Here is a 13,934-nt window from a genome sequence, read left to right as displayed (position 1 = left end):
AATAATAAAAACTACAGTTAAACACTAAAAAACTCTAAGCCATCTCCGTGGAGATGTTGCCTGTACAACGGCAAAGAGAATGACTGGGGTAGGCGGAGCCTAGGAGGGATCATGTGACCAGCTTTGCTGGGCTCTTTGCCATTTCCTGTTGGGGAAGAGAATATCCCACAAGTAAGGATGACGCCTTGGACCGGACACACCTATGTTGGAGAAATGTGGACCAGTTCTGCTGACCCCAAAGCTAAAGCCTGGGAATGTTAAGGTGAGGTCCAACACAACCTCGGATACTCAACCAGTGAAAGCCTCAGGTCAGGTCAAGCAAGGTAAGGGGAAGAACATTAATAAGCACTGGAGAGGGAGCTTAGCTCCGTCCATCATTAATGTGGACAAAACTAAACATTAGTAAAGGGCTCTTAATTTAAACCTAGATTAGGGGTTGATTTTTATCAAGCTATTTTGCGCATGTGTGCAACGCCGCCCCCTGCCCGTGCACAGCCTATCATGCGCGGGCAGGAGCTGTTAATCTCCCCGGTCGGACGAGACGAGAGATCTGTGGGATGGAGTTCTGTCCATCCAACTCTTCACCCCGAGTGTGTTTTACTGCCAAAATATACTATAAAGAGAACAAAGATTATCTCTCTTTTTCATCTAATTTATGAACGGACCTTCTGTATAATCATACTTACAGAATTCACTTGATGGAGGCCTGGAAGGAGTGGTAACAGGGGTAGTAGCTGTGCGGGTTTTAATTCTTCGGAAGACTGCTTGCCTGCGGTGTCTGCGATGGGCTCGGGAGCTGGCTGCTTCAGGGGTTTTCTTCCAGTAGTAATAGAAGGTGATGAGTTCACCCTGTAGGCAACAACATATTTTTATTACATCATGGGGTTGCATACATTTCGTTGTTTCCCTCCCTCTGAATAACACATTAACCCATGTGACTTGAAACATAATATACAATAACTTTAACATTTTTAAAAAGTCTAAAAAATAGTTGGTTTAAAAACAGGTTATGCTCTGATGTGCTCATCTGTTTCTATGATGGTCAATAATTATGTACCCAATATCTTCCAAAAAGAACCACTGCCCTACATGAATCAAACACTGCTGAATAAGAGAGCACAACTACACATTAACTATCAAATACAAGGTATACAATTCAAAAAATATTTTCTTTTCTTTAAAGGGACAGGAAACCCATTTTTTTTCTTTCATGAATGAAATATAGCATACAATTTCAAACAACTTTCCAATTTACTTCTATTATTTAAATTGCATCATTAATTAGGTTATCCTTTGTTGAAAATTATAGCTAAGTAGGTTCAGCACCTGGGTGCTATTTCCCGATTGGTGGTTGCACAAAAGCTATGCATTTCCACAAAGAAAACCTAAATAATGAAGAAAATTAGATAACAGAAGCAATCTGAATAACTATCTGAATAATGAAAAAAAAAAAAGGGTTTTCTGTCCCTTTAAAATATATTTATTTGTAAATGTATAGTCAATTTCTGAAATAGATACAAGCTTTAAAGATGATGGTATCTGTTACTTCACTGCTCAAGTATCTTGGCAGTTCTGTACTAATTACTTGACTTTATCTTTTCTAATTTATTAATTTTCATTAAAGGGACACTAAACCCAATTTTTTTCTTAAATGATTCAGATAGAGCAGGCAATTTTAAGTAACTTTCTAATTTACTAGTATAATCAATTTTTCTTCGTTCTCTTGCTATCTTTATTTCAAAAGCAGAATGTAAAGCTTAAGAGCCAGCCCATTTTTGGTTGAGAACATGGGTTATGTTTGTTTATTGGTTTGCTAGCCACCAATAGGCAAGCGTTATCCAGGGTGCTGAACCTAAAATGGCTGGCTCTTAAGCTTTAAATTTCTGCTTTTTAAATAAAGATAGTAAGAGAATGAAAAAAAAATTATAGTAGGAGTACATTAGGAAGTTGCTTAAAATGACATGCTCTATCTGAATCACTAAAGAAAAAAATTGGGGTTTAGTATCCTTTAAGATTATTTTTCTTTCAAATATATGTTCAATTGCTAGTACACCTTGCCCTGTTCAAGTGATCTACACACTTTTAGATATATATATATACAATCGTATGCAAAAGTTTAGGCACCCCTGACAATTTCCATGATTTTCATTTATAAATAATTGGGTGTTTGGATCAGCAATTTCATTTTGATCTATCAAATAACTAAAGGACACAGTAATATTTCAGTAGTGAAATTAGGTTTATTGGATTAACAGAAAATGTGCAATATGCATCAAAACGAAATTAGACAGGTGCATAAATTTGGGCACCCCAACAGAAATAACAGCCTGTAGACGCTTCCTATAGCCTGTAATGAGTGTCTGGATTCTGGATGAAGGTATTTTGGACCATTCCTCCTTGCAAAACATTTCCAGTTCAGTTAGGTTTGATGGTTGCCGAGTATGGACAGCCCGTTTCAAATCACCCCACAGATTTTCAATGATATTCAGGTCTGAGGACTGGGATGGCCATTCCAGAACATTGTACTTGTTCCTCTGCATAAATGCCAGAGTAGATTTTGAGCAGTGTTTTGGGTCGTTGTCCAGCCCCGGCGTAACTTCAACTTTGTGACTGATTCCTCAACATTATTCTCAAGTATCTGCTGATATTGAGTGGAATCAATGCGACCCTCAACTTTAACAAGATTCCCAGTACCGGCACTGGCCACACAGCCCCACAGCATGAGCGAACATCCACCAAATTTTACTGTGGGTAGCAAGTGTTTGTCTTGGAACGCTGTGTTTTTTTTGCCGCAATGCATAACACCCCTTGTTATGACCAAATAACTAAATCTTTGTTTCATCAGTCCACAGCACCTTATTCCAAAATGAAGCTGGCTTGTCCAAATGTGCGTTTGCATACCTCAAGCGACTCTGTTTGTGGCATGTGTGCAGAAAAGGCTTATTCCGCATCACTCTCCCATACAGCTTCTCCTTGTGCAAAGTGCGCTGAATTGTTGAACGATGCACAGTGAAACCATCTGCAGCAAGATGATGTTGTAGGTCTTTGGAGGTTGGTCTGTGAGCTGTTTTTGACCGTTCTCACCATCCTTTACCTTTCCGATATTTTACTTGGCCTGACACTTCTGGCCTTAACAAGAACTGTGCCTGTGGTCTTCCATTTCCTCACTATGTTCCTCACAGTGGACACTGACAGCTTAAATATCTGTGATAGCTTTTTGTAGCCTTCCCATAAACCATAATGTTGAACAATCTTTGTTTTCAGGTCATTTGAGAGCTGTTTTGAGGCTCCCATGTTGCCACTCTTCAGAGGAGAGTCAAAGAGAACAACAACTTGCAATTGGCCACCTTAAATACCTTTTCTCATGATTGGATGCACCTGTCTATGAAGTTCAAGGCTTAATGGGCTCACTAAATAAATTGTGTGTTCCAATGAATCAGTGCTAGGTAGTTACAGGTATTCAAATCAACAAAATGACAAAGGGTGCCCAAATTTATGCACCTGTCTAATTTTGTTTTGATGCTGCATATTGCACATTTTCTGTTAATCCAATAAACCTCATTTCACTACTGAAATATTACTGTGTCCTTCAGTTATTTTATAGATCAAAATGAAATTGCTGATCCAAACAGCCATTTATTTATAAATGAAAATCATGGAAATTGTCAGGGGTGCCTACACTTTTGCATACAACTGTAGTTCAGTAGATCTTCACACACAAAAAATGATTTTGCATTTTGGATCCAATGGTGCTGAGCTCAAATTGTACATTGGATTTTCCTATATCATGAAGCAAAGGCTTCTAATGCACAAGAAGGCTAATCAGTTACTTGGTTATTGGCATCAGCTCTTGTGTGACATAGCTGGGAATCTTTAAAATCAAAGTCAAAATTAAACTTGCATGGCTCAAAGAAAGCATGAAGGGACTTTCCAATTTATTTATATCACCAAACTTACTTTGTTCTCTTCTTCCTTTCTTAAAAAGCGTACCTAGGCTACAAACATATGCCTCTTGTCACTTGCTCACCAGATGTGTTCAGCTAGTTCCCAGTAGAACATTGTTGCTCTGGAACTAAGTCCCTTTAAATCTTAGCTGTTTTTTTAAATGCCCAAAAAAAGCCAAGTCTTGGATAACTATTGAATATAACTCAAAACATTCAAGTCCAGAAACTTGCACTATAAACATTAAGAATGTTTCAAGGGACATGCAACCCAAAAAATGTATTTTTATGATTCAGATAGAGAATACAATTTTTAACAACTTTCCAATTTACTTCTATTATTTAATTTGCTTCCTTCTCTTGTTATCCTTTGCTGAAAGGTTTATCTAGGCAAGCTCAGGAGCAGCAAAGAACCTAAGTTCTAGCTGCTGATTGGTGGCTGCATATATATATTGATTGTCATTGGCTCACCCATGTGTTCAGTTAGAAACTAGTAGTGCATTGCTGCTCCTTCAACAAATGATAGAAGAGAATTAAACAATAGAAGTAAATTAGAAAGTTGTTTAAAATTGTATTCTCTATCTGAATCATGAAAGAAAAATTTTGGTTTTCATGTCCCTTTAAGACTAGAATTATTTTAGCCTTATCAATCACACAAATAAATTCCCACATTAACCCTGCAGTGTTTGTGTGTGTTACTCCGCCAATCAGATGTAGTAAAACAAATGGAAACTCAGATTTTGAGACACAGTCTTGAGACCGCAAATCAAACACGGTCATAAAAGTATTAAAGTGTCATAACCATGAATCCATTTACATTTCGAAAAGAAGCATTTTCTAATACACTTGTATTAGTAAAAATATGTTAAAGAGACAGTAAAGTAAAAAAATAGCCTACCTAAGTTTACTCTTCAACAAAGTATACCAAAAGAACAAAGCAAATCTGATAATAGAAGTAAATTGGAAAGTTGCTAAAATTGCATGTTCTATCTGAATCATGAAAGTTTAGTTTTAAATTTACTGCCCTTTAAATAAAAACAGATCACCACAATAGCAATAACTTTTACCTTGCGTAGAACATATGAATACATGCACCATGCACACCGATCCTGGTCAGAGAGCCCTATGTGGCATGTATTTGCATGTGATGATGAACAAAATCTAATTAAACCACTTGCACAAGCTTTTGGCAAACCGAAACATCTTTACATATTGAATTGCTACTCTTTCATAATCATGATGACAAAATGTATTTGGCAAAATTAAAAAGAGAAGCCTTTAAAGGATGTGAGATCCTTCAAGTGACTCTAAATGGCGTGGATGTACACTGTGAAAAGGATTACACAATAGCAACTGATCCCATGTATCAACAGGTAGTGGAGGTGAACCAGGGAATTTTACAGGAAATTTTTGGTGCTGTCATATCTGGCCAAAAGAACAAATGGTAGACTGATGGCATCAATGTCTTAAAGGGACATGAAACCCCCATTTTTTCTTTCATGAATCAGATTGAGAATACATTTTTTAACAACATTCCAATTTACTTTATTTCATTTGCGTCATTCATTTGCGTCATTCTTCAGATATCCTTTGTTGATGAAGCAGCAATGCACAAGGGTGAGCCAATCACACACGGTATCTATGTACAGCCACCAATCAGCAGCTACTGAGCCTATTTAGATATGATTTTCAACAAAGGATATCAAGAGAATGAAGCAAATTAGATAATAGAAGTAAATTGGATTGATTAAAATTGCATGCTCTTTCTAAATCATGAAAAAAATGTTGTGGGTTTCATGACTCTTTAAGCAGTTAGGAATAGAGAAACCAAAGCTGCACATCACAAGGACATTGAAAAACAAACTGCTTTAATAAGTTTTCACACAATCCATGCAGCTGGAAAACAGCTCACATCGGAACAGCATCATTCTGTCCTTAAAAAAGCATTTCATAACTTGTAGCTTTTGGGATAGTAAAGTGCGTCTACAGTCTGAAAGCAAAGACAAATTATGATGAAGGCAAGAACTGAATGTAATAAGCTCCCCTCACTATAAAGAAAAGTCTTGGGGAAAAAGATGCAGATTTAAAACATGAATTTTTCCTACCTTGAATGCGTGAAACTTACGGCGTAGATTTGTTGGTGCCAACTACAGTTTTCTACGGCATAACATTAAGTGTCCTCTCTGCCACTTGAAAGGAGGGAGGTGCCCAGCCCATAAGTTACACTGTACTTATCAAGTATCACACCTATAGCACACAGAGCCAGCCTTCCTGTGTGCAGTACCAGGCTCACCTGATAAAGGTAAACATATGAAGAAATCTCCCAAGTATCAGGTTTCTTTAACTACTTCACTGCTTTAAAAAAATTGGCAACAAAAGCAAAAAAATTCTTTAACATCCTGGTTGCCAAAGAGATGTAGCAATGCCTTGCAGTCTGTCTTGGCAGCCAGTATGTCAAGATTTAATTGATACTATGGATAGTTAGGAAAACTCCATCTTTTAGGAAGAAAACAACTTTAGTTTTTGCCCAGTACAGATCTGTTATAAAATGGTTTGTTTTATTGTTATTACAAAGTTGAAATAGTTTATTTGCACCTGTAGTGCATACAACTTGTTTCTAAAAGGGATTGTCAGCTGCCAGGCGTATATAGAGTCATGCATAACATCTAGCTCTGACTACTAGTATTCCTTAAAGGGATATAAACCCCCCAACGAAAATATTTTGTGCTTCAGACAGTGCTTAACGTTTTAAAAAAAGTGTTTCCAATTTACTTGCATTATCAAATTTGCTTCATTCCCATGGTATTCTGTGTTGAAGAGATACCTAGGTAGACATCTGGAGCACTACATGACAGCAAATAGTGCTGTCATCTAGTGCAGTGTTTTTCAACCAGTGTGCCGTGAGAGATCCTCAGGTGTGCCACGGCAGACTGACAACAGTGCGGGGGTGTCCCTCTTTCAAATTTTGAAATATTGGGAGGTATGTGACAGGCTCATCAGGCATCATTTACAACCATGATATTGACATTCATTCATTCATAGACAATCATTACGATTGTTTGTGAATGAATGTCAATATGTCATGTATAGTTTGTAGGAGGCATGGCATGACAGCACAGTACAGTGTGTGTATATATATATATATATATATATATATATATCCTGTATTAGGCTACAATGTGTGATTTTGGGATGGTGGTGTGCCACAGGATTTTTTAATGTAAAAAAGTGTGCCACGGCAAAAAAAAAAAAAAGGTTGCAAATCACTGATCTAGTGCTCTTGCAAATTGACAACATTCAACAATGATACCAAGAGAATGAAGAAAAACTGATAAAAGAAGTATATTAGAAAGTTGTTTAAAATCACATGCTCTAGCTGAATCATGAAAGAAAATGTTGGGTATCATATATTGAAAAAGTAGGTGCTGTGCAGATGTAGATAGCTTACTTCAATACCAGTGCATGTTACATGACTCGATTATTCAAAATAAATAAATAGCTAGCACCAATTTTAATAGATGCAAACTAGGCAAATTAAACAAATTTGTTTTTAAAGAATAGATTTTTTTTTTAAATAATTACGCCTCGCTTAAAAATTAAGCTGGATGCTCATTAAAGGGATACTTCAAAATTGTAATTGTTTAAAAAGATAGATAATCCCTTTATTACCCGTTCCCCAGTTTTGCAAAACCCTCACAGTTAAACAAATATATTTTTTACCTCTGTGATTACCTTGTATCTAAGCTTTCTCAGACTACCTCCTTACCTCAGTGCTATTTACAGACTTGCATTTTAGCGAATTAGTGCCAATTCATGAATAACTCAACGGGCGTGAGCACAATGTTATCTATATGGCACACATGAACGAGCAGTGTCTTGCTGTGAAAAGTTGCAAAATTGCTCCATCCACTGATGACATGACTGTCTACACTGCATATGGCATCCAATCAAAAAAAGTGCACTAGTTGGATTCAACAGATTGTCAATGCTATTCAGCAAAGTGCTTAGAAGTTGGGGCCTCAGACACGTACGCATATAAAAAGATTGTGCACATTTTGATAATGGAAGAAAATTGGATTTTTTTTAATTGTATTCTCTATCTGAATCATAAAAGTTTAATGTTGACTTTAGTACCACTTTAATTTATCAGCATGCCTGCTCACGTATGTCACTGAGATGGTCTAAGTCAGTGTTTTTCAACCAGTGTGCCGTGAGAGATCCTCAGGTGTGCCGCGGCAGACTAACAATCATTACGATTGTTTGTGAATGAATGTCAATGTCATGTATAGTTTGTAGGAGGCATGGCATGACAGCACAGTACAGTATGTATATATATATATATATATATATATATATATCCTGTATTAGGCTACAATGTGTGATTTTGTAAACATTTTGGGATGGTGGTGTGCCACAGGATTTTTTAATGTAAAAAAGTGTGCCACGGCAAAAAAAAGGTTGCAAATCGCTGGTCTAAGTTGTTAGCTGCTTTCAAACACAATCTGTTTCTTTTTATGTTTCTTTTGACCTTTTATTTTTTAAACTGTCCTTGAAATACAGAGTAAATGATGCATAGCAATCAACTGAGAACCATCTAATTAAAGTGCACAAAGTACAGCAAACAACAACAATTCTCCTGTAACATTGCTTGGTTATTTTACCAATGTGCCCAACATAAAAACCCTGTAACCCACAGGGTCTAAAAACTGAAAAAGTAAACCAATGTCTATTTTTCTAAAATCCAAACAATATTTACAGCTCAAATATTTTCTTTCCTGATCCATGGGAAGTTCACATATTGATATATTACTTTTCTTTCATGAGTCAGATAGAGGATAACATTTAAAAAATAAATAAATCCCTTCTATTATCCAATTTGATAAATGTCTTTGTAGCCTTTATTGAAGAAATAACAATACACATGGGTGAGCCAATAATATGAGGCGTATATATTCAGCCACTAATTACCAATTCATGCAATTTTAAATAACTTTCCAATTTATTTATTTTATCTAATTTGTTTTGTTCGTTTTATATCCATTGTTAAAAAGTATGCCTATGTAGGCTCAGAAGCTGCTGATTGGTGGCTGCACATATATGCCTCCTGTCATTGGCTTCCAGCTAGCTCCCAGTTGTACATTACTGCTCATTCAACATGGGATACCAAGAGAATGAAGTAAATTAGATAACGGAAGTAAATTGGAAAGTTGTTTAAAATTGTATGGTCTATCTAAATCATGAAATAAAATTTTTAGATTTCATGTCCCTTAAAAAGGGACAGTCAACTCCAAAATGTTTATTGTTTAAAAAGATAGATAATCCCTTTATTACCCATTCCCCAGTTTTGCATAACCATCATGGTTATATTAATACACTTTTAACCTCTGTGATTACCTTGTATCTAAGCCTCTTTTGACAGCCCCCTGATTACATTACTTAATTATCTATTGACTTGCATTTTATCCAATTAGTGCAGTGTCTGCCACAACTCTTCGGATGTTCTCTATATGGCTCACAAGGATTAGTACATGGATTTACAGTCTCTTGTGTAAATCTAATAAAAAAAGCATGTGATAAGAGGCAGAAATGTAGAGGTTTAAATCTTATAAAGTATATTAATATAACAATGTTGGTTGTGCGAAGCTGGGGAATGAGTAGTAAAGGCTTAAAGGGACAGTATACACTCATTTTCATATAACTGCATGTAATAGACACTACTATAAAGAATAAGATGCACAGATACTGATATAAAAATCCAGTATAAAACTGTTTAAAAACTTACTTAGAAGCTGTCAGTTTGGCTCTGTTGTAAAGGTAGCTGGAAAGCCCACTGCAAGTGGCAAATAAGACACTCCCCCCCCCCTCCCCCTTCTTTTGCATATGAAAAGACCCTTTACACAAACAGGAGCAAGCTGGAGAAGGTGGCTGACGGTATTCTCATAAAACTTTGGGGCTTGGTTAGGAGTCTGAAAATCAGAGCAATGTTATTTAAAAATAAGCAAAACTATTCATTTAAAAAAAAAAAAAAACTTTACAGGCTATATAAATAGATCATCTACAAAACATTTATGCAAAGAAAAAATGAGTGTATAATGTCCCTTTAATCTATCTTTTTAAACAAAAACAATTTTGGTGTTGAGTGTCCCTTTTAGACAATGGGAAAGTAGGGAAGCATAAAAATAGCTTGTTTTGTTTGGGAACCTGATACCTATGACTAAAGAAAGCTCAGGAATGACAAAAACAATGTATGGTAAAGAACTGTTACCCTTGTAACACATTTTTAGCAATTTCAAGGCATTTTAACGCTGGAATTATAAAGTATTTAATACAATTTGTGGTGGCTTTCATGGTATTTTAAAATTATAACAAATGTTAGTTTTGGGATAATTTTGAAATACTTCATGCTGAAAGTTCCTTTATTTGTTCCAAGCTAAGGCAGCCCACCGGCAGAACGTTATCTTCGCTATCTGGCAGAAAGGTGACGTTTCCACCTCTTAGCCAATAGCCGTGTGGGAAATCTGGCTTGGGGCCGCATATTGCTTTAATAAAGATAATTAGTACATACAATACTTCTTATATCATCAGTGGGTTTTTATTCTTTTGGGAGAAATATGTTGTGTGTCTGGTTTATTATTTTTTAAGCTATAGTATAGTCAAAATTAAACTTTCATTATTATAATAAAGCATGCAATTTTAAGCAACTTTCTAATTTACTCCTATTATCAATATTTCTTTGTTCTCTTGGTATCGTTTTTTGAATGTAAGCTTAGGAGTCGGCACATTTTTGGTTCAGCACATGGGTAGCGCTTGCTGATTGGTGGCTACATTTAGACACCAATTAGAAGGAGCCACCCCGGTGCTAAAACAAAAATGGGCCTGCTGCTCCTATGCTTACTTTCCTGCTTTTTCAAATAAAGACACCAAGAGAATGAAGAAAAATTAATTATAGGAGTAAATTAGAAAGTTGCTTAAAATGTAATGCTCTATCTGAATCATAAAAACGAAATGTATTTCTTTCTTGACACGGTGAGTCCACGGATCATCATCAATTACTGTTGGGAATATCACTCTTGGCCAGCAGGAGCAGGCAAAGAGCACCACAGCAAAGCTGTTAAATATCACTCCCCTACCCACAATCCCAGTCATTCAACTAAAGGGAAAGGAGAGAAAGGAAGTAACATAAGGTGCAGAGGTGCCTGAGGATTATATAAAAATAAACTGTCTGAAATACAGGGCGGGCCGAGGACTCACCGTGTCAAGAAATAAATACATTTATGAGGTAAGCATACATTTTGTTTTCTTTCTAATGACACGGTGAGTCCACGGATCATCATTAATTACTGTTGGGAATCAATACCCAAACCAGAGGACAGATGATAAGGGAGGGACAAGACAGGTAACCTAAACAGAAGGCACCACTGCTTGAAGAACCTTTCTCCCAAAAGAAGCCTCAGCCGAGGCAAAAGTATCAAATTTATGGAATTTGGAAAAAGTGTGCAAAGATGACCAAGTTGCAGCCTTGCAAATCTGTTCCACAGAAATTTTTGAAGGCCCATGAAGAAGAAACAGCCCTTGTGGAATGAGCTGTGATTTTCTCAGGAGGTTGCTGTCCAGCAATCTCATATGCCAAGCGAATAACGCTCTTCAGTCAAAGGAAAAGCGAAGTAACCGTAGCTTTCTGACCCTTGCATTTCCAAGAAAAGCAAACAAACAATTCAGAAGACTGACGAAAGTCCTTAGTTGCCTGCAAATAAAATTTTAGCGCTCGCACAACATCCAGATTATGCAAGAAGCGTTCTTTGTGAGGAGGATTAGGACACAAAGAAGGTACAACGATTTCTTGATTAATATTCTTGTCCAAGATAACATCTTAATAACTAAAGAATGCATAGGCTCAAACGGAGCCTGTTGTAAAACTTTAAGAACAAGGTTAAGACTCCATGGAGGAGTAACAGGTTTAAACACAGGCCGAATCCTAACCAAGGCCTGACAAAACGATTGCACGTCTGGCACATCCGCCAAGCGCTTATGTAATAAAATAGATAACGTCGAAACCTGTCCCTTTAGAGTACTTGCCGACAAACCCTTCTCCAGACCATCCTGGAGAAAGGACATAATTCTAGGAATCCTTACTCTACTCCAAGAGTATCCTTTGGATTCACACCAATACAAGTATTTACGCCAGATCTTATTGTAAATCCTGCAAGTCACAGGCTTACGAGCCTAAATCAAGGTCTCAAGGACCGACTCTGAAAATCTACGCTTAGATAAAACTAAGCGGTCAATCTCCAACCAGTCAGCTTCAGAGAAATGAGATTTGGATGAAGGATGGGATCCTGAAGTAGAAGGTCCTTCCTCAGAGCCAGTCTCCAAGGTGGAAAGGATGACATTTCCACTAGGTCTGCATACCAAATCCTGTGAGGCCACGTCGGGGCTATGAGAATAACAGACACCCTCTCCTGCTTGATTCGAGCAATGACTCTTGGAAGGAGAGCAAACGGAGGAAACAGGTATGCTAGACTGAAGTTCCAAGGAACTGCCAGAGCATCGATCAGAAATTGAATCGGATATATAGAGGCGCTGATCTTGAATCTCGTGTATATGGACGTACACACTGAAGAAAGAAAAACTTGGCTTGTGATTTGCAGAAGTTAACAACAAATTAATGTGCAGTATACTCACTCCGAAAAATTCAGAGTTCAGCTTCTTCGAAAGGTTTTTCTGTCTCAACTTTCCCAATTTCCACACTGTATTTGTGTCTGTGGATAATGAAAATTGCACTGCAGGTAATTGAATCTTTTGCTTGATAAAAAGTGCAATATACTCACTCCGATAAATTTCGGAATCCGGCTCCTCAGAACGTATTGTGTAGTTTGAAATTACTTCCAAAAAGGCAGCAAAATACTTGTTGTAGTAAAAAACAAATATTTATTAAAACATAATAAAATGCTCTTATTTATCTTGGCTCTACGCGTTTCAACGACAATGTCGTCTTTTTCAAGAGCAGTAAAAACAATTGGAAGTGCTGCCTTTGGAGTGTTTACAGGTGTATTTATACAGGTAATCATTGTTCCTGTTCCGGTGGTAAACACCGGAATAGGACTCACAAATAAAACATTTTAATTTTGTATTTATTCCAATCCGATTGTGTTTTGAGAATGATATTTATTTATTTTGTATTTAAGCTTTTAGCGCTTAAATTCTCAATAATTTATCAAATCGGATTGGTATAAATGAAAAAAGAATTTAAGCGCTAAAAGCTTAAATACAAAATAAATAAATATCATTCTCAAAACACAATCGGATTGGAATAAATACAAAATTAAAATGTTTTATTTGTGAGTCCTATTCCGGTGTTTACCACCGGAACAGGAACAATGATTACCTGTATAAATACACCTGTAAACACTCCAAAGGCAGCACTTCCAATTGTTTTTACTGCTCTTGAAAAAGACGACATTGTCGTTGAAACGCGTAGAGCCAAGATAAATAAGAGCATTTTATTATGTTTTAATAAATATTTGTTTTTTACTACAACAAGTATTTTGCTGCCTTTTTGGAAGTAATTTCAAACTACACAATACGTTCTGAGGAGCCGGATTCCGAAATTTATCGGAGTGAGTATATTGCACTTTTTATCAAGCAAAAGATTCAATTACCTGCAGTGCAATTTTCATTATCCACAGACACAAATACAGTGTGGAAATTGGGAAAGTTGAGACAGAAAAACCTTTCGAAGAAGCTGAACTCTGAATTTTTCGGAGTGAGTATACTGCACATTAATTTGTTGTTAACTTCTGCAAATCACAAGCCAAGTTTTTCTTTCTTCAGTGTGTACGTCCATATACACGAGATTCAAGATCAGCGCCTCTATATATCCGATTCACTTTCTACTCACAGTCCGGTTGGGAGAGACTGTTAGAGAGCAGCGGTCATTTAAGAGGGGAGTATTGTACTCTATTCTAGTCACCCTGTACATTGTGTTGTTTAACA

General features: G+C 36.7%; 1 protein-coding gene across 9 annotated transcripts in view; it reads right to left on the bottom strand.

The window, feature by feature from the left end:
- The window catches only part of RERE (arginine-glutamic acid dipeptide repeats), a 1,074,498-nt gene that overhangs the window by 144,473 nt on the left and 916,091 nt on the right, over nt 1-13,934 (bottom strand). For all 9 annotated transcript variants that reach the window (XM_053690444.1, XM_053690440.1, XM_053690438.1 and 6 more), the window contains one exon: nt 687-849. In XM_053690444.1, the coding sequence (XP_053546419.1) occupies nt 687-849 (163 nt within the window). The remainder of the gene's footprint in view (nt 1-686; nt 850-13,934) is intronic.

This window comes from Bombina bombina, chromosome 8, assembly GCF_027579735.1.
Source record: "Bombina bombina isolate aBomBom1 chromosome 8, aBomBom1.pri, whole genome shotgun sequence".
Lineage (NCBI taxonomy): Eukaryota > Metazoa > Chordata > Amphibia > Anura > Bombinatoridae > Bombina > Bombina bombina.
This window is presented reverse-complemented; position numbering and strand designations above follow the sequence as displayed.